Here is a 26306-nt window from a genome sequence, read left to right on the forward strand (position 1 = left end):
ATGCACAAATGGATACTGACATGGATCCTGCCAATTTTGCTCTACAGATCATACTTTTACATTATCTTTCTAATGGGCACTATATCTTTAGCTTGCAATGACATGACTCCAGAGCAAATGGCTACAAATGTGAACTGTTCCAGCCCTGAGCGACATACCAGAAGCTATGATTATATGGAAGGGGGGGATGTAAGAGTGAGAAGACTTTTCTGTCGAACTCAGTGGTATATGAGGATTGATAAACGAGGCAAAGTGAAGGGGACAAGAGAAGCAAACAACAACTACAGTAAGTACTATTTTTGCTTTTTGTAAGTTTTTAGAAATTTACACATCATTGTTTCCTACTCCTTGATTTACCATAATTCCTAAAGAGTTTTGTATCATGTACTGACCATTGTGTAAAACAAGTTTTCCAATTAATCGTACAGCAGGACATTTGCTATTGATTTTGAAATGCGTCATTTTAAATACTGCATTGTAGATCTGTTAATGTATTAGTTACAGCTGGGAACTATTAGCAAACAGAGAGCCTATTTTAATAAGTGAACTAAGGTTGTATGTACAAAAATGCATAGCTACCAACTCTCCTCATAAAATACTCCTGAAACATTAAACCACATTTATATAGAGCACAAACTACCTAAAAGTTTGGTGTGTTTGAGTTAACAATTAAAACACAGAAATACTAGAAAGTTCAATGGAAAGAATTATGTAAACTCTCTTGCAAAATCTTTTAGATAGTTTGCCAAGCCAGGAACAAAATCTATTATAGTTTCTGCAGTTCATTATTACAATGATCATAATGCTGAAAAAATATTCTCCCCCCTTTCTTCCAAAACTATGACTCATCTAGAGAGAATGGACATACAATATTTTATGAAGCTCTACCAAGTATAAATTCTGATCTGGAAAATGAATTGTTGTACTAATATGTATTTTCCACACAAATACCTATATAATCTTTGATTAATATTTGAAGATATCAATTTTTACAGTCACTATTTTTGCCACTTTGTCTTTTGTGTTGTTACAAATGTATTGTTTATTTAGAGAAACATGACATCTACTTGAAAAGGCATTACTTTGTTAAGATGCAATGGGAAGATATAGGATTATACCGCACATTTCAAAACAAAATTATAACAAAAAGGGACCAGGGACATGCTGGTCTAGTGTTTAGAGACAAATAAAAGGACAAATATATTTCCAAGAATGCTGCTCAAAAATTATTTAATTTGTTGTATATAATAGTGTGCTTTTTATAATAGCAGCAGCAAAAGAAATCCATAAATCAAACTTCAAGAACTGTGTGTCAGCCTTCAGCTGAAGCTGAGTGCCTGTGTTCCAGCAGAGCAGCACTTTGGCGTGTTACGCGCCTGGCTAGTGGGCTTCAGCAGTTATTCCTCTGCTTCATGACTACATTAAGTGCTTGGCAACTTGTGTGGCTAAAACTGCATTGACTAACGTTACTGTTTCTTTTAAAATTTGTTTCCATATGTCTCCTTTCTTCCTACACTATTACATAGTGAATAACCATATTCCTCTGAAAGACAACACATGGCCAGCAGCCAACTAAATTGTTTGGTCCGTGTTCAAGACTCCCTTGGAGTTTCAGGAGGGCATTGCTACAATAGAGATCCATAGGACTAGTTTTGAACTGAAATGTTGTTCCCATTAAAAAAATCACTGGAAAAAATGTTACTGATTGTTGAAAGTGATTCTTCTGAATTAATGAAGATAAGTGAATATTCACAGTACCAAATTTTTTTCTGTTATTATTTACAAACACATTATGACAGCACCTTGAGCTAAGTAATTTACTATACAGAGTTGCTTTTTTAGTTAGTTCCATGATGCTTAAGTAAAACTTTGTTAGCAATTTAGCATTATTTCAAATTCAAGCAGAGGTTCTCAGTTCTCTGAAGGATTCCATTCTGCTTAAGCACATTGACACCTTTAAACGTTCTGTAGTGAGCCCATTAGAGAACACCACATCCTCTTGTGCCAATGATGTAGTCTCTTGCAGTTTCCTGAACACTTCATGATAATTTAGTGATGGTAACTAACTATTACAAATTATAGAAAGGCAAACTTGAGTCACTAAACCCTCATGTTTACATTGCAGTGGAAAAAAAAAAAACCCAATCCGTTTTCTGGAAAATGCAATGAGTATGATGAGAAAAACCAAATGGAATTGTAACGGTTATCTGGTAACTGATGTGCACTGTGATGAACTATCTTTAAATTGGCAGAAGTATGTAGGAAGTTCCCACCCTCTTAACTTTAATACTCTAATTTATCTATTGTATCTTAAGGAATAACACCCAAATGCTTTTGTTGCAAAAGTAGATAGGCAAATATAGACAAAGAGGACTAGAAAAATGTGAACACTGACAATCTGGATTTTGTGAGAAACTACAGAAATTAGCACTGTAGCAATATTATGGGAACACTTTTTGTCATACCCTTTGTTCAACAAAAGATGTAAACAGCCTTTCTGAAGATGTGCCTATGGTTCTCTACTAAAATCAATAACCATAATAAAATTATATTATATGAGGGGGCAAAAAGCAAAACAAACAAACAAAAAACCCAGAAAAAATAATGCCCACCTAGACTAGTACACCTTCCCTAAGGCATACTAGTGGTTTTTCCTTCCCTAAGGAAAAAAAGTAACATTAGAAGTTTAAACAGGCTACTTTTATCCACGTTCTCTGAAAAGCATAATTTTAAAACCATACAGATGAAAAGGATGTATTTCTGTGTGTTCAAACATTCTTGTTCTATGATTTCTGAAAGATAGTAAAAGGTAAATCAAACCTGTTAGGATGGAATGCCAGAACTGCTGCAGTCAAACTAATCAGTGGACAGGAAAAGTGTTGCTCCAAGAGGTTTCTTCTCATTTTATCCCAATTTTCCACTTACATAATAAATAAAAGGAATTCTTTTCCCTTTTGAGTTTGCCAATTTGTGCTACTGAAATAAAATGAGAACAAAATCATATTTTTACCTATCATAGCTTAGCTTCATGAAGAAAGCTGTGCTGACAGTTTTGAAGATCAAGTGAGCCACTTCTTTCCAACCCATGAGGTGTGAAGCATGAATATTGTGAAGAACAGTCTTCACACTGAGAAATGTCTGTAGAAGGATAACTTCATCACAATTTTGGCAAGTGCCAAAATTCATAGAGGTTCTCTTACTAATTGGGATTATAACTATAAGAACACTGAGATGGTGAGGAATTAAGGTCTTTGTATTTCAAACTTCTCTAATCACAGAATAAATATATATACACATACTATGAAAGTAACAGCATAAATAGCGAAAGTGTTAAAATTTCTAAGGTTTTCAGTTAACAGCCACTGTATTAAATGTGTGTGGATTCAAATTTCACATCAGAACAAAATACTGAACCAAATCTTCACTCACCAATTGTAAATAATCTGTATTTATCAGATTTTTATTTCTTAAAAACATTAGAATTTAATTTTTATTTCTTAAAAACATTAGAACATTAATTAGAATTAATTACAGAAATAAGTGTGTGCTGTCTCAGTGCAAGCAAATTGCCAAATCCTGTTTAGAACAGTGCTGACCTTATTAGGTACCCAAAGAATATGGTTCTGTGCACATTTCAGAAAGCAGTAGAGCCTTCTGGTGGACATAAAGGTGATAACTCAAGAGTGAACTAATCAAATCAGAGGACAGTGATCTCCACTAAGTAGGGGAAATCAATTTGCACCTGACAGCTTTGCTTTCAATCTGAAAACTAAATGGCAGAGGGAGAACTGAGAGTTACACACTGAAAAACTAAAGCAAGAATTAGGCAGCAGCCAAGAGGTTAGGTCACCCAGAAAAATCTGTCATTATTCATAAAAAAATTTCTCTTTTAGAAAAACTTACTAAAACTTGCCAAAGCCTGAACCTTTTTAAGAAAAAATAAATTCTGCATCTTGTTCAAGGAAAAGAATCTCAGTGTGCACACAAAATGCACCTTTTGAATTCATTATTGTAAAATGTGAGATTGACTGAACAAATCTTGGAGATAACAAAGCAATTTGCTAACTCTTAATCTTTGATAGAAAAATTAATCACTCCTTATCACTGTTTACTCCTGCCTTCATTTCAGTTAGTGTTTCAGAATTTTGCCAGATTTAGTTAATTTTGTTCAGAAAAAAGACAGCAAAAATCAGTTTGTTTTGACTCTATCCAAGAGGATTTTTTTTAACTATGACTGGATGATGCTTTAGGACTTTCCATGCTCTGTTGCCTTTGGAATCTCATTTTGAAGACTTCAAAGGGTCTCTTAGTTACTAGGAAAGCCTTCCCGGAACCTGAATCCTAACATGTCTGATCCTATCATATTCCATGTGTGCTCTAAACCCAGAAAGTGCCTATTTCCTCTTCTTTTTCAGTGGGTAAAGCCAACCAAAGAAAAAGTAGAGAAAGTAGTCTAGTGAGATCTTGACATAAAATGGCTGAAATCTTGATTACAATTTTATCTTGGAAAACTACTTCTATTTGACCAGAATCCAACAAGTCAAAGTTTTCGGCAATATTAAATGAACTTCAACTCAGTTTCACTCAAATGTAAACCCTAACTGATGACAAAATACACTTTATACATATCTTAGTGGTTAAATATTCTAACTTGCTTAGAAATCAGAATTACTAGCATTTTATTTAAGCTTCTTAGCATAAAACAAATATAAGTATGCTGTGTTACTGTATAAATTTTATTGCTGTTGCTTAAATACATATTACATAGATGAGCCAAGAAGACTCAGCTCCTGAAAATCAGATATTTCAAGACAGGTATTGATGGACTAGATGCAGTTAAGGGTTATGCACATTCCAGACAAACAGAAAGTCTGTCTCTGCAACTACATTCTTGGTTTTTCAAGAAGTTGTGGTTCAACCAACACTTTGGTGCCAGGAGAACACAAACCTTCACTAACATGGAAGTGGTTTTGTTTCACATTAGTACTCTGCTAATCTTTCTAATTATAACAGAAAGATTTAATCCAAATGGAAATAGATACATATCCTCTCAAAACCTAATCCACAGCACCAAGGATGACTTTCTCTCCCGCAGTAACTAATCAAACCTAATATACCAGATTCCCCTGCTGCCTCCCCAGTTCTTTGTCTGGCACTGGGGGTACCCTCAAGTAGCCAGCAGAAAGATAAATGCCTATCCCTCAGTCTATGCCGTATCACAAATCCCAGCTTTTCACCCTCAACTGCTGATGAAGATGGGTTTTAGCAAAGATGTAGATAACAGAAGCAGCTCAGTTATACCTGTCTTACAGCTTTTATTGAGTTTTTTGGTGAGTGTAGCCTTTGGGGAGGTGAGAAGAAAGCAGGGTGTGAAGCCCTGAATGATTACAGCAAGATTCTTCAGTCTCACCTATCAACATCCAGATCACTGCTCAACTGGCATAATATAAGAGGGGTGCAGAACACAATTAAAACTGTTTACAACTTCTGAATTTACCTCCTGAATCTTCATCACCTTGTCTATTCTTAGGCATTTGCCAGCTGAAAAATATGTGTAAAGCCAGACGGTAGCAGTTTGCACTCACTTTCTTCTCACTCTCATGAACAAAAATGATTGCATAAGCTCTGTGGGGGAAAACTCAAACCTCTGGCCTCAGGCCCAGGCAGCAGCTCCACAAGTTAACATACACCAACAGGGCAATGCCTGCCTGGGGGAGCTTCAAAACTCAGCTACCATCAGTCTGAGCAGTGAAAAAATCTGAGTCTGTACACACTGCCCTTATGGATTCCTTTGACCTTGATACACCCTCGTAGTTCAGCTGTGACTTGGCAGTTTTTCTGTATCTCTCAATACTGAAATTTATCAGAAATGAGAAATAGTGCATTTTTATAGAACTATCAATCAAATTTAGCAGCCAACTACAGAAGCAGTCACAAGATACATATAAAGATAAATTGCAGCTCCTTTTCCCCCACAGCTTTCCCCCCCACATTGTTTACAATTTCTGAATCTTCAAAAAATTGAGTGTTGTATCATTAAATATGTTATTGCTCCATCTTGAAGAAAATGTGCTGAAGTGGCCCTGACCTGAGACTCAAGAGACTTGAGGCTAATCCAAACTTCTAAGCAATTTGCTTACAGACTTTGGGAAAACTCTTCAAACTCTCTGTGCCTCAATGAAAAAGAATTATTCACCTCTTTGTAAAGAGCTTTAAATAGTATTAGTAAAAAACTTTCAAGCCACAAAAGAATTGTGTGTTAATATTATAAACATTAAATAATTTGATAATAGAACATTAATTGACTAATTGAAAATGAACTAGAAGTCCTGAAGTCAGTAGCCAGACGGAAAAACACAGAGCTCAGATGAATCTTAAAAAAGCAATTTCCCTACAAGCAAATAGAATTTGGTATAAAATTTAATTCCTTATACAGTCAGTCTCGCGAAACAAAGCCCAAATCCAGTTATTCCCGTTCACAGCTTCCCACTTTCTGTATTGTTTGAGGATCTGAAAGTGATTGTTTCAGATTTCTAGGATCCTGGAATACACAACAGAGTTGGCTTTCCTCCCCATCTTCCTTAAAGCTTAGGAAGACCAAGACATCCTAAACCATATAATTACACTGTTCAACATTACAAGTTCTATCAACTAGCAGTATATTTTGGAACACATTTCTCATCAAAACAAAGTTTAGGCAAATGTAGGCTGTTACTCTTCATGGGTGGCACACTGCTTTTGTTGCATAATTGACTGTCTATGACTATATTTGGCAACAGTATTTCAATTGTCTTGTTTGACCTTTGACATTATTTTTAAATCTGGATATGAAAGAAAGATCAAGTTAGCCTTCTGGTGTATGCAATTTAGAAGCATTATTAATAAAATGTTAATAGTGAAAATTTTTATGAGAGTAACATAATAGAGGTTAACAATCATAGTACTGAATTGTCACACTTTAAAACTTTCATAACACATGACATCATTTATTCAAATGGAAAAAATTCTTTGTAACAATTGGCGTTGAAAAGTTAGAAGTGGATATTCAAGATGTGGCCCACAACTTCATGAAAAGACACCAAAGAAGCAATAAAAATACCAATGCAATCAATAGGCTCTTTTGACTATTATTTAGCTTTTAAAACAAAGAACAAAACCAGGATGAAATTATTAAAGGGTCTAGATACTCCATTCAAAACACTGAAATCTTCCTTCTGCATCCAGTTTTTCAAAATTAAGCCCAGGCAGAATGGATAGATAACTCAAAACTATAAATTAAAACAGCAAACATGACCATTCCATGGCATTGATAAACACAGTGACTTCAACAGGGATCAACACACACCACTCATGTCCATCTCTTCAATAATGACACGTTTTGAATACCCCCATAACCTGGGGGATATTTCTTTTTACTGTGTTTCTTAGCATTAGTATTTCCATTTTTGGTAAGCTTGCTTCCTTTTAAATGTGTCAGCAGACACTGGGAGGTGCTATAGACTATAAAAAGAAGGTGATCAGACTTGTCCTTGGCTATTTTGATACCTTGCATTTTTAATATTTGTCTAACAAGAAGGTATTGTATTTCAAAGCAGAAAAAACAGCCCCAAAAAAGAAGTATATTTTCCTTTAAAACCTTGCTAATTTTATATGTTTTATTATGACCTTTAAACATCACATGGGGTTTGATATTTCGATCAAAAGTAAATGTTTACAGAAAAAAAAAAGAATTAAGAGATAACTTTATGGCTGTTAAAATACAAACATTCTTTTAGATGAACATACATATTATCTAGAGCTGAAAAAATATTAGAAGGAAAAAATAACCACAATCAAGATCAAATTTGGAAAAGGTTGTATGTGAATCTGTGCTGCAGTCCCTGAGCTGCTCAGGTGAACTGGTGCCGTTGTTCAGTGGCTGTTTGTGTGCACAGCTGGAATGCAGTGGCAAACATGGAGTTTTACATGCCAGGTGTGTGGAAATGCTCATTCCAAGAGCTTGCTTCTTGTATAACACATTCACAACATTACATGGTGATGATAGACTTGCCCTTTGAGTGGTCTACATGAACTCTAAGGGTGGCAATGTTCAGGCTCTCTAGCTAGTCACTAAGCAGATGGATTTGGGAGAGAATGCTGACCTAGTCAAGGGAAGAAGGCAGCAAACAGAGGAGTGATTCCATCCAGTGTTTGTGTAGGTCCTTGTGAAAACAAGAGCTGTACTCCCTGACAGCAACTCTGAACTAAACCAGAAAGGATAACTGTATCCTGGAGAGTGCAGTCAGTACTAACACAATAGGAAACTGCAACTTTCACCAGCTTTCAAAAGCAACTTTAACTCCACCAAACTAATTTATTTCCTTTGGAATAGCCCAGGCAGCTTGGGGACTGTGCATAATGTGCAAGATGATACACAGAAATCCAAGCCGTTTTTCAGTGCTTATTGGTGACACTTTACAAGGATTTAGGGAACTAGCTATGTAAATCCAGCACAGAGTGATTCAAATAATGGAACTTGCTTGATAGAGCTGCCTTACAACAAGGGAGATTTATGCTGTGGGAAAGGCAAGTACAAGATCTCCCTCAGCAGCAGCCCTTTATGTTTGCTTGTGGGAAAACTGCACCTGAAAAGTCCTGAAGTCATCACAGCCATGTCACTTCCCAATGCTACAGCAAAAAATTGTAATAGTAGCTTTACATAACCACAGGAACAAATACCTGTGTCCAGTGAGATTCATCCCAACTGAATTCCATACACAGCAGGAGTGCCTGCATTAGTTCAGCATCACCTTAGCAATACCACACTAGAACATAGCACAAAAAGAATTCTCTGCCATGTACATCTCTGACCACATCTGAACTGCAAATGTGACAGAGCTCACACGGCACTCTGCCTACAAACATTGCTACTAATCAAAAGCAAAATTATATACAAATGCTTTCAAACTAACTAGTGAAAAAAGCCCTTCTTCCTATTTAAATAAGCTCCACTCTTCTAACCAAACTTCTTACGTCTTTTACTGAGCATGGAGATTCCACTCAGTATTTCCAACAAAGACTGAAAATTAAAACCAAATAAAAAGGTACATAATTCCCAGGGCAAGCAAGTTCTTTAGAGCACTCTAAATGACTGCAAACCAGTAGAAAACAAAGAAACTAATTTATGCCCAAATGATGATTCCAAAAAGACAATTCATCTACTCAGGAAACAAAATACCACCTACCACACCAGGTAAGGGACGAGAAAAGAACCTGTGGCAAAAACCCCAGCAGGAAATGGATGGAGAGCCTCTTCCCTGTAAGGAGTCCTCTCCTGACTGCTGGCCAGCCACAAGGGCCTGGTTCTGCCCTTCTTCCTCTCATTAGTATGTAGCAGGTACACAGGTGCTTTGAGTCTTTGCTCTGTTTTGCATCCTGCCACCCCATCAGTACTGACACTGTTTCACAGGGCTGAGCATTTTCTCTGAGTATCTGCTTCAGCAACCAGAAAAGCTCCCTTTTTGAAGTTGTGAAAGACAGTCTGGCATGTTGTTCTACCTTACTACCAGTGCAACAGCCACATATTTGGGTGAATTTGTGTTGGACTTTGTAGAAGATATTTAATAGTTCAAAGGAAATCAAATGTTACATCAACTTTGAGAGTAGCCTTAGGAGAGTCTGCTCAAATTATAGAGTAAATGGCAAGAGTCCTAGGCCACTTATACTCATCCCTTTAAATACCTTCTAAATTGAGCAATGAAAATAACACAGCTATTAATAAAACCACGCTTTTAGATTATTATACACCAACTTCAATCAGAATGTTTATATTAGCAAACGGCACTCAGCCTCCTTTACCAAGTATCAAACTAAAATTACTTAGCATGCTTTCATTTCTGATTGCACCCTTATGTGACTTGGGAAATTCAGTCTATATTACTGAAGAGAACTATCATGCAACAAAACTTAAGAAAAAAAAAATTACCACATCTTTCTAGGAAACTATTACCACATATTTCGCAGAAATCATGCTCTGTTGATTTTTTAGCTAAGTAATACAGTGTTTTGAATTTGAATTCCTCTAATTTAGTCATATTCTTCTAGGACACATTCTGATGAAAACTTCTGAAATGGCACTTTCATCCAGAAGGAACACTGGAAGCAAAACCAGTCTATACCAAAACTATAAAACTACCATTATACCAAAAGGAGAATTTTCAAATTATTTATAACATGCAAGGCGAACCCCACTAATTTAGTTCAGTGATGAACAGCCTAACTCTGATCCAGGGAGATTATTTAAGAGAAACAAATGGGCAACAATGGCTATATTATCTAAGCAGAAAATGATCTAGTGATAAAAGATATTTTTATCATAATTATAGTAAGAAATTATTGGAGAATTATTCAGAACCGTTCAACATTTGAAATAGAATACACTTCTATGTTTATCAAAACAAGACATTTTCTTCTTAGATAACAAAATATTCCATAAACTCAAGTAGGTATCTGTACGCTGTCCTTTTCTCATAGGATCTGTAGACAACCCAGAGACAGTTCTCTAAAAGGGCTGACAACTACTCAAGGGACACTTCAAGCTACCTTAAAAATGGGCAATACTTAAGCCTAAACCCCACAGCATACAAATATGGTGCTTACATTTCTACATCACTTTAGGTGGTATCTACAAAAATGTGCAAGTTGCCACTGTTATTCAACTATGTCAGACAAAAATAACAGAACCCATGTTTTCTGACTTTGTCTAATCACTTGTAAGTGATAATCTTGTATACATAAGATAAAGATATTTTTCTCCTGCTAGGGCTCAATTAAAGTCATGACTGCCCTCACAAAAATCTTTCTTCCCTTTCTTCCTCTTCACATTGCTGTTCACTGTTTTCTGTCCATGACATAATTTTGTTTAGGGTATCCTTACTCATGTATGAGAAAACAGAATATTAGTTTTGTATAAACTATTTCCCCAATAGACTACCCAGATTCCAAAGGTAGTCACCTCTTTTAAGGTGATTTAGGAAAATGAAGACTATTTCTGTCTGTATACAGCACTGTAAATATTGAGGATTTTGGATCACAATTTATTATATTGTCTTGTTCATACTTCAATAATGCAGTTCTGGGTGTATTCAGCTGAACTCAGCTTAGCAAGGAGAATAGTTTGTTACAGTGCTCGTTTTCCGAGTTTACTCTCCAACACCAGACCCGTCACAGCAGGATGGTTCCTTTCTTTGTTTTCCTCTTAAGAGCTATCTGACAGCTGCAGCCCAAACTAGCCTCTGTCAGTGGATTCCTAAAGAATTCTGCATAGATCATCTCTTGTAATCACATGTGCTGCAATCTACATCACAGGTGGTATTGTACAAAAAAGTTGGACTTGAGCCCTGTCAGACCATGCCATATTTGTTTCATTAATTTCAATTTCTATGTGGAAAAAAAACCAATCCCCTCTCTGTGTGCATGGTATTTGATTGAAACAAATTCTCAACAACACAGAGATGTAATCAACAGAGAAAGTAACTGCCAAGAAGTACAGCATTAGCTCTTTCCAAAAAAAAGTCAAAATATGGCTTTTCTATTCATACTGACTTAGGGATGAACTATGGAAAACTATCACTGATGGTCTAAATAGCTGCTGTTAAAAGTAAAGAATATTGCACAGCTGTGGAGGAGTTAAGTTACTTACTAGTGGAAAAGCTATCTAACCCTGTGATTCATTAGGAAAAGTTTGCTCAAGAGTTGAAAGACCCATATTAGGAAAGAGACAAATACATGCCATTTGTAAAAGTCTGGCTCTACTGAAATCAGTAAAAGTTTTGTTACTGATGCCTCTCCATGGCTGAGGAGTTTATTTTAAAATATGGCAAATAATAACTATTGCTTCTCCAAACCCATGTGCTTTTACTTTAAGATACCATTTCATAACATTGGTAATAAATACTGGGCATAAAGGAAAATGAAATTCCTGTTCCACTATTAATCTCTTCCTGACTTTCAAATCAGAATGACTTCTCTATCTTACCAATATCAGTGTAGGAGTAACACTGCTATCACTATTTATTCTTCTTAAGATATGGTCTGAGAAGCAGAGTACATCAGAATATACCAATTTAGGATACTCAAAAAATAGTTAGCTGTCACTTTTCAAATATATGTGCGAATTTATATTTACATATGAAAGATATAACAAGAAGTTTATTCTATGTTTTTCTGACCTATATTAAAATCACAGATTCACATTTCTACACTGACTAAAAACTGACAGCATTATTTATAGTGAATATATATTCAATAGTAGAAGTATATCTCATTTTGTGAATTTTTTTCCCACCGTAGAACATTTGCATTTACATATGAATCAAGAATATGTTGATACTCATGGGGGAATTAAGGTGGCACAAAAAGACAAAGTTAAGAACAGCAGAATTACTTTGTTTCATTTTGTGTGGTTAAAAAAACCCATGAGCTCAGTAAACTTGGGTAGTGTTTCCCCAGCTCTTTGCTGCAATACAGCTGAAGTCACAGATATTTTATGCAAAGAAAGAAAAGGTTTCTTCACCACTTAAGTGCTTAGAATAGCCATAATTGTTTCAGTCAGAGCAAAAAGCATAGCAAATCCTTTACTAAGAACAGGTTTTCTTTATATATTTTAGAACATGCCACTACGGGCACAGCCAAGCCCTGTGCTCTTTTAACTGTACACTCTTCAAGGCAGTTCAAAAATTTCCTGCTAAGTTCTATGTTATGGAGTCACTATTTTATGTTGCAAACATTAGGAGAGAACGGTACCTTAAGGAGTAGAAATTATCATAAATACAATGCAGACTCAAAAAAGGCTGTCAAACTGAGTCTGCCAATCACAGAATTATGCAAACTTAATGCAAATCCACGACAAAATAAAAATGTAAGAGCTTCAAACCCTTTATTTGCACCTGCAGCATCTGCTACCCAGTCCAGATTCCTATATTAAAACCCCACCAGCAACTACCTGAGTAATCTAATTTAATAAAACTATGGACGAAATCTTATTTTACTCTGATTCCTTAAAATGAACATTTCATTCTTCCCTTCTTGAACAAGGTCCTCGTCCAAGCCCACTACTGAAATGTATATTTTCAAATATCTACAACTCATAGACCAGCTGTTTCCCAGATTTTAAAAGGGTCCACATATTCTGCTACAGGTTGCTTATGTAGTACTTCTATGGAGCTCATCAAACTTCCATGACACCACTACATATAAGAACAAACTGTAGCAGAAAAAACTGAAAAGTGGAACATTCTCAAAGGCTCCTGACTGAAGCTGTTCTCTGATGCTTGAATGGTATGAAATCTGCCATTTGTTTCAAGGTCAAGAGAAAAGTATGTCTTTACACTTATGCCAATGTACAGCACTGTTGTCTATCAAACAGGTTGGTTGATTATCATCGGAGATAGACATTTGGAATTCCACCAATATAACAATATGGATGCCAGAATGGATCTGACTTTAAGTTATTAAATCCTTTAACAGACTGGTCACGGCTATCTTTATTACAAACAGTCATTGGATAGTGATACAGCAGTACCTGTGTGCTTTGGGAGCTGAGCAAATGAAGTACTGCAGTTTGCAGGCACAGGAGAGCTCCCATCCTTCCTCAGGCTGCTCAGGGCCACAAGAAGCTTCCCTTAGTTAAAAGGAAAGGCAAAGGCAAAGGCAAAGGCAAAGGCAAAGGCAAAGGCAAAGGCAAAGGCAAAGGCAAAGAAAGTGAAGTGGTTTCTACCATTTTTACATGCTCTGGTTAATTGAAAGAACACTTCATGCGCGGTTCTTGGTGATAATGCAAAGGAACACTGGGTAAGACAACAAGGCAGCTTTCTAACTTCAAAGATGCCATTTTTTATGTTCCCTCTATACATCTTTAGCTAATATAAACTAATAATTTAATGAAAATAAATATAACTGTGCTGATTCACACATGGGGATATAAAAAATTAGAACAAAAGCAATGGGAAACTGGATTATGTAAAACCAACAATATACTAAAATGTATTAAAGTTAATTAAAACATTTAAAGAAATATCATAAAATTTGGCTAATCCTATGCTCTTTTAATTGTTCAATACTTATTACTTATTCCATTACTTTTTTACATTAGCTATGACTGATAACTTCTTGTCATAATATAACATCATAGTATTCTGTCACAACACACTGGAATGTGAGTACTAGAGCTCTGATTTCTAATTTCAGGGTACAATTAACTGTCACTGAAAAATGAGGCCACTACTCCTATTTAATGCAAATAAAGCAAAGCACAGAAAGGTTGTGGACTCTAGAAAATAGACAATGTTTACATTATTCTAGTTGAAATAGTTTTCTCACTGACTTCCTGATATTATGCACATGGACAAAAGTAGGAGTGTGCATGGATACTTTTATCACCAGATTCAAGACAGTTACTCTGCATCCTGGCCTTTGCAGTCAAAACTGAAAAGTCCAGATTTTCCAACTGGTCAATTGAGCTTTTAAAATTTTAAAAGGCAGATTAAAAAGTCACATAAATAAATCCAGAATAAAAGAGAAGTTTGGCTGCAGCTCCTACAGTCTATTTGCTCTGGTAATAGCAACTGGTCCTGTAGCAGAGGAACATTTTTCTCTGCTGGTGCTGATGCTGCTGTTTTTCTCAGTTTTGGTATAGAATTGTAAAGCGAGATGGAAACTAAGGATAACAAGTGGATGACAATTACACATTTACAAATATCTGGTCATGTAAACAGAGAGGTTTCAAAGTGCTGCCTGTGTGTAATGGCAAAGATTCTACTGATTTCCCTAAAGTCAGGCTTCCAGTCAGATTTAAATTTTAGACTGGTAAAAACAGGGTGTTTACCTGAAGGAAGGAAATTATTTACTTTAGGCAAAATTAAAACAAGGAATGACCTAATCTATTTGAAAAAACAACAGTGGTAGGATAATTGACACAAGTTTTGATCCATATACTGAGCAAGACAGGAGAAACATCTGCTACAAAATCCGAATTTATTTATCAGAATTTAATTAGATTATTCGATTGGTTTTGATTTTAAGGGAATTTTAATTTTCTCCTATTAGTTTATAATTTAGTATCTGGTCTTATACAGATTTTGAAAGTCCAACTAAATCTAAATTATTTGTCAGCAGTAAACCAGAACAACTTGAGCGGCCATACATATAAATATATGTCCAGTAGTGTTTTGAAGGCAGGAGTGAGCCAGCTGGTTTCTATCAATTCCCACTCTGTGAGGCAGCAAGGGGTTAGCACAATTTTCTTAGCAGCTTCCTGCATTTTGTACCTTGGAAGGAATTACGTAGTGCCTGCCCATGTTCTTCTAGACACTGTAATTGATACTTTTAGATATCCAACTGCAGCTCTTCCCACACAAAATAGCAGATCTGGTCTGGAAATGGAACTAAAATCTATGGAAATGGAACTAAAATCGATGCAGTTGGGTAGTGCTTGTCCTACATTTTACATAACTACTGAGAGTGGGAAAAGATGTCTCTCTTCAAGAGGATTGCAGTGTTTATGACTGAAATGAGTTCTTAACTATGTGAAACAAAATTTAACTGTCTAATATTTCAAACCATTTAAAGCTCTTTGCTTCTACTCCATAGGCCCCTCAGGATATCTTCAAGCTCTAGAAAACTGCCACCTTCTTTATTCTGCAACCACTTTCTGAATTTTACTTACTTTAAATAATTTTGGTTATTAGCTACTTCTGGGACCATTTTCACAGTTAAAAAGTGTTGTACTATATATTTTAACTGATAACACATTGCAGAATTTCATTATGATCAATCTACAGGAATTTAATATTTGCTTTTAGTGATTTGTCTCAATGATGTATAATTTTAAGTTATCCTCAAAGAACACAGTTTGTCCCCAGAATAAGGCTCTGCTCTTCCTCTTGTCAAGCCTGTTTCAGGAACCAGAAAAACTGCTACAGGAACAGCTGGAGACAATACACAGAACAAAACGGCAAGGCCTTGAGCTCAGGGAAAATTTCATGTAAAAAGAGCAGATTCTATGCTGGATTTATTTTTGCTCCATTTAGCTGAATAAATCCAGCACCCCTTGCCATGTTATATTTAAGCTGATTTTGCAACTGCCTGCAGCCAGTTCATCCAGGTGATACACAGGAAATGCACCTGGATTTAATGTTCCTCAGACACAATTCAGAGAATGAAATACTTGTACATGGAAAAGGCACGTAAACATGCACTCCTTTTTTTCTTAGAAAAATAGAAGAAAAAATCTTCCACAGAAATGATATGAATAATTTTATGTCAACTGTGATCACTAACTCGGGAAAGGAGCAAACACAGTTCATTACCAGATAAAAACACAAAATAGAATAGTAACGAAATTTTTTTAAAAAGACAAAGTAATCTATTTAAAGACTTTTGCATTATGGAAGAATTTGAAAAACAGGAGGCTGTGGTCTTATGTAGAATTTTCTAAGTTCAGATAATCAAAATAGCTGTACACACTGAAACTGAGTCTGGGAAGTTTTCTCCCTTTAGTTGGATATATCTTATTTTGCTTTGAAAAGGTTAATAAGCAACATTTTACATTTACTTTTGGTATTTTGAGTCTACATTCTGAAAGTCTGCAGAGCTTGAAAACATCATTTATTCTAATAAAATTGGCACAAAATATTTAAATACTAGAAATAGCCTTCATCTGAGCTGTAGGGAAAGCATTTGTTGTACAAGTTCAAGTCTAAAGTATTAAATCATTAATTTTATTACTGCTTGGAAACAACAACATTTTGTAAACAGTCATTCCACTCTTTTTTTCCATTTTTCATATCAGTAAATTATTAATGCTGTAATAAGAGATCACTTTTTCAGACTGAGGATTAAGACTTGAATTTTACATGACAGTATTAATTCTAAAAAATAATATTATTCTTCATTATAACCATATGTTTAGCTTCAGGGCAATTTTTATTGGAGGGAAATGTAGTTTCCTGCAAAAATGAGAAATGACTACATGCTGTCTTAGAGGCTGATCAAGAAAATATTTATATAAAGCAGCGGAGATCAGCGAAGTAAAGACTTCTAATAAGTTTAATGAGACATTCCCAAGAGAAGGACTGCCTGGGGCAGCATGTTATTCAGCTGTTACCATGTACTGCTATTCACAAGTCACACCTCAAAATTGAAAAACTCCATAACTTTGCAATCTACTTAAGTGAAAAATGTCACACCCTTTTGTTCTAAAGATCAAATCAATAGAAATATTGGAAATAGAGTGGTCTGAATAGCTAATGTTCAGCAGAGACATGCACAGAAGGCATCAATTTAGAGTCAGAACATTCTACACCAACTCTTACTATGCCACCATTTTCAATGAAGAATGAAGCTTTTGATTTATAAAACTATCTCCTAACTCAGCAAAATTAACAGAGAGTTAGTACAAAACTGAGGCAAAACAGGTTGTACAGTAAGGAAAAATACTTGAAAATGTTAAGGTATTTCCCTTTAGCAATTATTAATTGCAAGAGGGTCAATGAAATTCTCACTACAGTAATTAGGGGAGGTAGACTTTACAGAGTGCTGTAAACTGATGATCACTGCATTACATTTATTCATTATTATATTTATTATTCATTGTTATTTGAAAAATAACTAAAAATAGATATTATGGCTTTTAATATTTCCCACTGCAGAACAAATGTGTTAAGTTTAAAGTAAAAAGGAAGATGTATTTCCAAACATAGTTCAAACCACACTCTTCACTTTACACTATAGTATCAGCCATCCATGGTTGGAAGGGCAGATTATACATTTCATGATGCATAAGAAACTGTGTAAATACTTTGAAAAATGCAGACTTAAGAGTGGAACCTGGCTTACCCCTTCCTTTTCTGCAATAAAGGTAAACACCCACAAGTCCAAGTACACATGCAACAACAGATCTTGGAAGTAAAATAACAGCATTTCTAAACAATCATTTTAGCTTCCTGTTGTATCTTCTCTCTTATTTTTGGTTCTTATCTTGCCTTTTTTATACTGTTTTCACAGAGTTATCAGGTTAGCAGTTTCTTTCATAAACCTTGACACGGCTCATATTCCATAACTAACTTATCTGTCATGTTGAGTATTACCAGGACAATGGTTTATCATAAAGTTGTTGCATCTAGCAATGCATGTATAAATTAGTTTATCTGACTGGAAAACAGTGGAGACATTTATGGATAAGATAATGTAAAATAAAAAAAAATTAAAATTATAATCTAATGGAGTACAAAAAATACTTTAGGGACTTCTGTTTAGCACTTAGTTGATTTTAATACAGTATGTCTCCTTTTTGTGCCCAATGAAATGCAAAAGGGTAATTAAACATCAGCTACTTATGCTTAATCAAACGTTCTGTACACGAACTGAATCTTGTCAGCAAATCCTGCTGCTCGAGGATGCTGAACCCTGAGCTGCAGCAAGTCCCCAAGGAATACCTCTCGATCGTTAATCATGTTTCCTCAGACAACTACAATTTTTCCTGCTTGGAAATTGCACACAGGACAAACGCAGGAGTTTTGAGTATTTCTCCATGATATCCAGATGTCTGGCATCTCACTGAAGCAGTAGCTTCAACTGTTCTCCTGAAAATCCTTGACAGATCCATTATTTCTGTTCAGATCATTTTTACAGCCATATTCATATTTAAAGTGCTTCAGAGACTCTACACATGCACAGCAAATGCACACATGGATACAGCAAAAAGCCCCTGAAGATCTTTTTTAGCCTTCTATGCTGTAAATAACAACATATTTTTGTTTATTACATAAATCCAAATTCCGAGTATCACAAGGAGAAGACAGAAGAAAGTGATAGTGAATGTATGTACCAACTTGTTTTCTGTTAATTAATTCTTCATTAAAATCACATCCACAGACAGAAAATTCCTGGTGTGGAGAAACCTCCTGCTTTGTAACATATCCTAACATATTTTAACATATATCTGTACGTTTATTTCTACTTTAAAAGCTTATGAACAGGAGTTCTGTGAGGTACCATCTAGGAAACTCCTTCATTCTCTTGCTAAGAAAGTACTCAATAAAAATGCAAATTCTACTTTCTATCAATTTTAATTTAATAATAAGGAAAGGTAAAAATTAAGTCATATTACAAAGTATCTTAAATCGAGACCTTTATTTGCAGTATGTTTTTTTTTACTGTTAGTTTTTATATTTGAGACAGAAAGAGCACATAAATTGTTTTACCTAAAAATGAACTTCACAATGCATCCATTTAAAAATATTAAGACTCAAAATAACTTAAATTGCACAAATACTTTACAATATAGGCACTATATTAAAAAAAAAAAGAGAGAAAAATATTTCCTGAAACAAATGACTTTCAAAACTATCCAATAAAAGTATTCATTTCACTGATAAGATTCTTCTGGAAAAACATTTAAGTGTAATACACCAGCTATTTACTGTGCTGGCTTACCAAATGCACACATGTACCCATAACATCATGAAAGTCTTCCAAGATTGACCATCATGAACCACATTTTCTGGCTTTAAGAGGCACAAAAATTAACTTATTAAGTGCCAGAACAAAAGAACAAATTACATTACTTATCATTAAACAGTGTCTTCTAAGCAAAGACGAGATCATTTTTCTTGGCCTTGAATCATTTGCAAAGGTCATTTGAATTCATAAGTATGTGCTCCAAATTCAATTAATGAGAAACACAAGTTAGTGAAATTTAGAAGTTACATTTTGTTTTGACTCATTTTCCATCCAAGTCCTTTCTGCCCCTCTGTCCCTATTTAAGATTTCACATACTTTATTTTTAAAGACAATTCTGCTGAGGAAAGAGTGTTTCACAAACACATTCCTCACAAGTGCTAAACTGTCAGTGCCAGCCTCCCTACCCCTAAAAATCAGCAACAGACTGCTTTTTTTCACCTTCACTACACAGAGAGCCACAAGAAATAAAGTGCTGTACATATCATATGTGCTTCCACAACACATGGATCTGGCAGAACAGGAAAGTACTGGCACGAAATTGCTGTCAGCCTTCTGAAAAATGTAATGGATGTCAAAATGTCTCTTTGAATGAATGTCTACAGGCACTGACTGGGGCAAACTGAGGAGCAGTGACCAGAAACTTCATGTGATAGACATTGAGGGGATACCTGCAACATATGAAATGTCTGGAAACAGAGCCAGCTGACGGGGGACTGAACTCAAAATGTGCTTCCCAGAACCTTCCTGAACAATCCTGCATACTGGGGCAGTTTCCTAGAACATGAAAAGAGATCCCCCTCTGTGGTTCTGCTGCCCCTGCTCTTCCAAAAGCTCCTGAGAGGTTACACCTGCCCGTGGGATCTTCAGGCATGAGCAGCACTTATTGCATTCCTTACAGCTCTCAGGAGCCAGAGCTGAAATTGCTCTTTCAGCCTCTTAGCTGACAAATGAGTGAAGGGAAATGCCCTTATTTTGCTAAATCACAAGGCTCTTGCTGCGTTGTTATAGATAAGATACTTTTATTCAAGGGTATTATGGGCAAACATAAAGAAACTGCCTATTCAACTATGCCTGCACACTGATGGAAATTAATATAGTCTGCAAACAGATTTTGTAGCAATAAAAGCAAAGATTTGTTTTAACAAACACGATGTCAGTGTGTTGTAAAAGCAAAAAGGAGTCTAATAAATAAAAGGAAGATGAAAATGCTGATTTGAAAATATTAATTGAATCAGAAAATGCACAATATCAGGAGATAAAAACAAAATTATCAAATACTATTTGCCAGGAAAGAATCATCTCACGTGACAATGCTCAATGTTATAGCAATCATATAACTAAATGCCATTTTTCTGCATAAATTTCCAGCCTGAGGTACTGTCCTGCCATTCAGGCAGGTTATAGAATAAGTCTACACAAAAAAGTGTCTGCTTCGAAGGACTGAGGAACTGTCATCCTAGACCAGAATGCCAGGAAACTCACCTCATTAATGACATAAATTTTCTCCAAAACCTGATACATATTTCACCCACTGAAACTGTTGTGTCAGCCTAAAGGCTTGTTTTGTTTATTTTTGTTTACTTTTTTTTTTCTACTGGATATCAACTGTGTGTTATTTAATTTGTACCAAGTGGTTCCAAAGGCTGCTGCCACCATCCATAGGCATCTTCTCTGAAGACAAACTATAGCCCATCTCTGCTGAGTGTCTTTTACATACACCAGAGGAATTTCAGCTCTGTAGGAAACTTCATTCACTACAGGAATTTCAAGCTATATTTGATACACTGACCATACAACCATATAAAATTGTTTGGAATTTCATGCTGATTTTATAGGAAGTACAGTTGTTTTCAATTTTGGATGCCCATCTCTAGGTTGGTTTTTTTTCTTTTCCTGGCATTAATCTGATTTCTTTCCCAGTTACTTTGTGGTATGTTAAGTCTTTTCTTAAAACTCTTCCAAACTTCTCTGGGGATGCTTTAGATAAAGCAACTGAAGAACATAGTTTACATTTTAATTTTGAAATCAGGGATATTTAAGACCTTTTTGAAGCTTGGCCTTCTGAATTTCTCCTTATCAACATCTTATTAATTTAAGCATGCCTTTAAAGTAATTTTGGTTACTAGAGTATGAAAAGACTATTTCAATGAAACAATTTATGTATAAGAATTTTCTCTTTCCCATCATAGCTTGGTTACTTTTTTCTTTTCATGAATAGATATTGAAAGGATTAAACACCTTTACTTCAAAAGGAAGCATGTAAGAATAGACCTTCTCATTTAAGACAAGGAAAGACATTGATGTCTCAACTGTGAATAAAGTAGAAAAACAAGTATCCCAAACCAAAATAAAGTAACTCCAACAAGTTAGTCACAATCTACTTCAGGCAAAAATAAAAAAACTAAAAAAATAATGTAGAAATTGTAACAATAATAATATTGCTTTGGACAAAACCTTTTGGCATTTCCTTTTTTAAAGTAGAGAGATTTCTTACTACTCTAACTTCAGCCAACATCAACTTACTCAAGGAAATCTCAATTCTTATTAGAATTATTTGTTTTAAAAAGTAATTTTGAATCTTTTATTTTTTTTTTAATTCTGTATAAATAGAAAACTCAAACATAGACTTTTTTTAAAAACTCCCCTTACATTAATGGCCAGCAGAGGCAAAAGAACAAATGGATATAAGCTGTCACTGAAGAAATGCAGATTGCAAATTACTACAAAGTCTCTAGCCATTAAAATAAATCAAACTCTGGAACAGTCCTCAGCAGAAACACAGGGGGCAAAGAAATAACAACTCCAATTTAGTATTGGCAAAGTTTATGAAAAGAGAATTATCTGATGCAATTCCCTGGCTAGCAGAGCACTGGACTTGATGACCCAGAGATCCCTTCCACTGTTGTGTTCTTTGTTAGGCTAAATGCAGATGTTCATCTGTTTTTTAGCCTCACTGTGGTTTTTCTAAAGTGAAATTTAAATGATAGTTATTATAATTTTTGTAAGTTTCGGTTACAAATTACCCTTTGTTAGAACTATTTCTAGGCCTGCAGAAGCGTGGAATTTGTCAAAGAATTCTAAAAGCTTTACTTAAAAAAAAAGCTGGCTTAGCATTATAGGGGAGTATAGAAGTATAAACACTCTGAGCTGAATGCCCAGCAGGGCACACACCATGAGAAGAGGGAACTCATCTGCTAAAGAAAAAAGGACAAAAAATATACCCATATGTTCTACAACTGATACACCAGTAACATCAAGGAGAAAAGCAAAACAACACGAAGGAAAGCAAAGGACAAGAGAAGAGAAAAATGTATGGGGAAGAAGAAATATCATAGATATTTAATGCCTTTCTTAAAAACCTAACTAACAAAATCCTATTACTGTGCGGCTGTGAAAAGTCAATGCCAACTTGAAAGGGAACAAAAGGAAATGCTTTGTTAAAGAGGACATTCAGGTGATAATCTAACACATGCCTCTCTCCCACCTTCCTCACTTGTCTCCCCCATGCTTAGCTCTTGCAATTTGCCTCAAGTTGGCTGCCTTTGAAAGACTCCATTTTGGAGAAGGAGTCACAGTGAAGTTCCTATGGCAGAGTTCTGTCAGTGACTCAATATTGAACGAAATAGCTCAAACTCAGATATATAACTCTAAACTACTGCTTAAGAAAACATTAATAACATTTACGCTTGAAAACAACCTGGTGTTCCTTAATAACTTGCATAATCCCCCTGCCTTCACTTTTTTTTTTAATATTAACAAAAGAATATTTTTTTATGTTGCAGGTAACTTAAATGTATCATAGTGACTACAGGAAAGTATTGTTGATATGTATCAGTGAGATGAAAATAAATCAGGTTATAGAAAACAACACTAAATGCTTTCTGGTTTTGAATAAATAGGCTCTCAGGGCAGCCTTTAATGATTTTCAAATACACGTATCTTTACAGCTCCGATCACTCATAAAAGCACACAAAGGTCAAGCAAATACTTTATCTTATTTCAGACACTGTGGTCTGTTTTCTGTCATTCACAAGTTCTAAGGTTTACACTCTTTCAACAGGATGATACTGCTACACAAAACTTCAAAATAAAGGCTTTACACAAATTCTGTGAACCTTGATGGCTAACTAAATATTCCAAATGAAACCCTGAGCCTGATAAACTCTAAGCTAAACTGATTCTCTAAAACAGAGAAATTACTTATATTATAGACTTCACAACTTCAGTATATACTTAAAAATTACCACCATATAATTTTAGCTCTATGCAGACAAGATCACATAGGGAATTTTTAAAGTCTAGCCCTTTCTTCACAACAATGTACTTAAGTTTCCTGTTTTCCAAGAATAAATTCAATAAACATGGAAATACTACAGAATATTAGTTCAAGGAAACCTTCAGAGTTAACTGGAGAACAACCAACCATTTTACAGCCCTTGCTGTGTACCTTTGCAGGTATTCTAGAAATCCGCACGGTGGCAGTTGGAATAGTGGCAATCAAAGGAGTGGAAAGTGAATACTTTCTGGCAATGAACAAGTCAGGGCGACTCTATGGAAAGGTATGGATGCAAACTTCTCTTCTGTGTACATCCCTACAATCTTAGAGGTATTTTGAGATGTAACATTTGTATGGTTTTTTATACAACAGATTCCTAATTAAGTAAAATGTATTCTGGACTTATCCCATGCATTCCATATTAGACTTTTATGTCCATTAAATAAATTCAATGATTAGGTCTTATACACCTCTTCAAAATGTGGAATACTAAGGGGGAATACACAAAACTAGAACATTCAATACTCAGATTTCAGAGGCCAAATTAATTTATTAAAATATTCCTAATATGCCAGGTCTAACTAATGCTTATTCTTCTCCCATCTTCCCCCATCTTCCCTAATCTAAGTATTTTAAAAGACAGTTTTGTTCTTGCTTTACCATATTTTATTATTTACTCTCAACAGAAAGTCTGCAATGAGGATTGCAACTTCATTGAACTGATTGAAGAAAACCATTATAACACATATGCTTCTGCAAAATGGACACACAAAGGGAAAGAGATGTTTGTTACACTAAACCACAAAGGGGTTCCAATGAAAGGTAAAAAGACAAAGAAAGAACACAGAGCATCCCACTTTCTTCCTCTGGCAATATCCTAATCACAAATGATCTATAAAGAACTAGTTCCAGCAGGAAGATTAATTTTAAGAAGACTGTTTGACAAGATACCAAGAGAGGCTGGAATACTACTGAGAAACTGAACAAGCTGGACTTGCGCATTTATGTTTATTTTTAAGAGACTACATGAAAAAGATTTGAAAATATACACAAAACCAGATTTACTAACTAAAAGTTGTAAAAAATTCTAAAGAGTTGTACAATCATTATCTTAGTCATTGTAACTGGGTAGTTTCTTAAATTAATTTACCCTGAAGAATAAGTCATTACTTGATTATCTGATAATATTTTATTTAAAAAACTATCTGCTTCTTAAATATGGCTGCTATAATAATAATAAGCAGATGATAATGTTGTGTAAAATATGTCAGACTTTAAGGCTGCTGGAATGAGTTGTCAGATTATCAAGTCAATAGAAAATGTGGAGGCTGAGCAGTATTTTAAATACTTCCCCCAAGAAACTCATATCCTATACATAAACTATATGATCAAAAAAATATAATCTTGTAAATGTTTATTGTTGTATTCAGATAAGAGAGTTAGTTTGGACAAATTAAGTTTACTCTAACACAAAATGTTCCTATCTATTAATGAAACAAATACCTAATGCTGCTCTAAAAGATGTTTCAAATAGTGTATGTAAAATAAAAATAGGAATAAATAATGTACTTCATCTCACTTTTCACAAATTAACATTTTATATAACAATGAAGCAAAAATTCAGACATATTAAGGTTTTTTATGTAACATATCCTATCTTTTGTATAATTCCTGTTAGGGCATACAGCTTTCAATATTGTTTTTCCATTCTTATACATGCTTTTTCTGTTGTTACAGCATTAAACTTTATTTTAAGTTGTATTTGAACTTTATTGTTTTAAGTTATTTAAATGTTATTTATAAAAAAAAGATACTTATTAAGCTGCATCTGTTTCATATGCCTTTAATTCTAAAGGAATAACAAAATGGTCTGGCTGAGATGCATGAATTTTTTTTTGTGACCAGACACAAAGCCTAGTACACAACCTTCCTGCCAACATACATTGGATGGCAGACAAAAATGACAGCCTGCAGCAAATCACACAATGGACATCTCAAAAGAAACAATGCAAAAATTTTAAAAATCTATGCCACATACTCTTGATAATTGAATTACTGGCATGCTCAGAGTTATGCCAGGTAAAAGAAGGTTACAGTTCCAGCAGGCACTGTAAATAATCCAAAGATGGTAGAACCTCCACTCACAGATACAGAAATATGTGCAAGCCTGCCTGACTAGTGTGAAACTACAGCTAAAATCCCTGGGACCTGATGAAGAAAAGAAATCTTAATTTTCTAGCTATGAAAGTGCTCAACTAAGCCCTACTTGACTTATGCCTCATATAATTTAATTCACTTTCCCTACACTTTTTATTGGGTTTTTGATAATTGCACTTCGATAAAGATCACCAAAACCTAGCTAAACCAGTGATGTGACTGGGATAAAGTTAATTAAAAATGGTCTTAAATGTTTCAGTGTTATGCATTGAATAACAAGCGTCTAGAGTCAACCATTTCTTCCTATATGAAACACATTTATTTTAAGAGCACTCACAGAAAATGACAACAATTTCCTTTGACAAATATTTAC

The 26306-nt window shown here is 34.9% G+C and overlaps 1 protein-coding gene across 1 annotated transcript; it reads left to right on the top strand.

Moving 5' to 3' along the window:
• FGF7 (fibroblast growth factor 7) lies at window positions 1–24657 on the top strand. Its single transcript, XM_066559054.1, has 3 exons — window positions 1–286; window positions 23956–24059; window positions 24463–24657. The coding sequence occupies exons 1-3, from the start codon at window positions 1–3 to the stop codon at window positions 24655–24657; spliced, it is 585 nt and encodes a 194-aa protein (XP_066415151.1).
• Window positions 24658–26306: the final 1649 nt, after the last annotated feature.

Source organism: Molothrus aeneus, chromosome 13, assembly GCF_037042795.1.
Source record: "Molothrus aeneus isolate 106 chromosome 13, BPBGC_Maene_1.0, whole genome shotgun sequence".
In the NCBI taxonomy this organism is placed as follows: Eukaryota; Metazoa; Chordata; class Aves; order Passeriformes; family Icteridae; genus Molothrus; species Molothrus aeneus.

What these genes read in the sequence shown, in the direction of transcription:
- FGF7 (XM_066559054.1), top strand. Translation starts at nt 1, where the DNA reads ATGCACAAATGGATACTGACATGGATCCTGCCAATTTTGCTCTACAGA. An exon ending in AGAAGCAAACAACAACTACA is followed by an intron (nt 287 to 23,955) that starts GTAAGTACTATT and finishes GTACCTTTGCAG; the next exon opens with GTATTCTAGAAATCCGCACG. An exon ending in CAGGGCGACTCTATGGAAAG is followed by an intron (nt 24,060 to 24,462) that starts GTATGGATGCAA and finishes TACTCTCAACAG; the next exon opens with AAAGTCTGCAATGAGGATTG.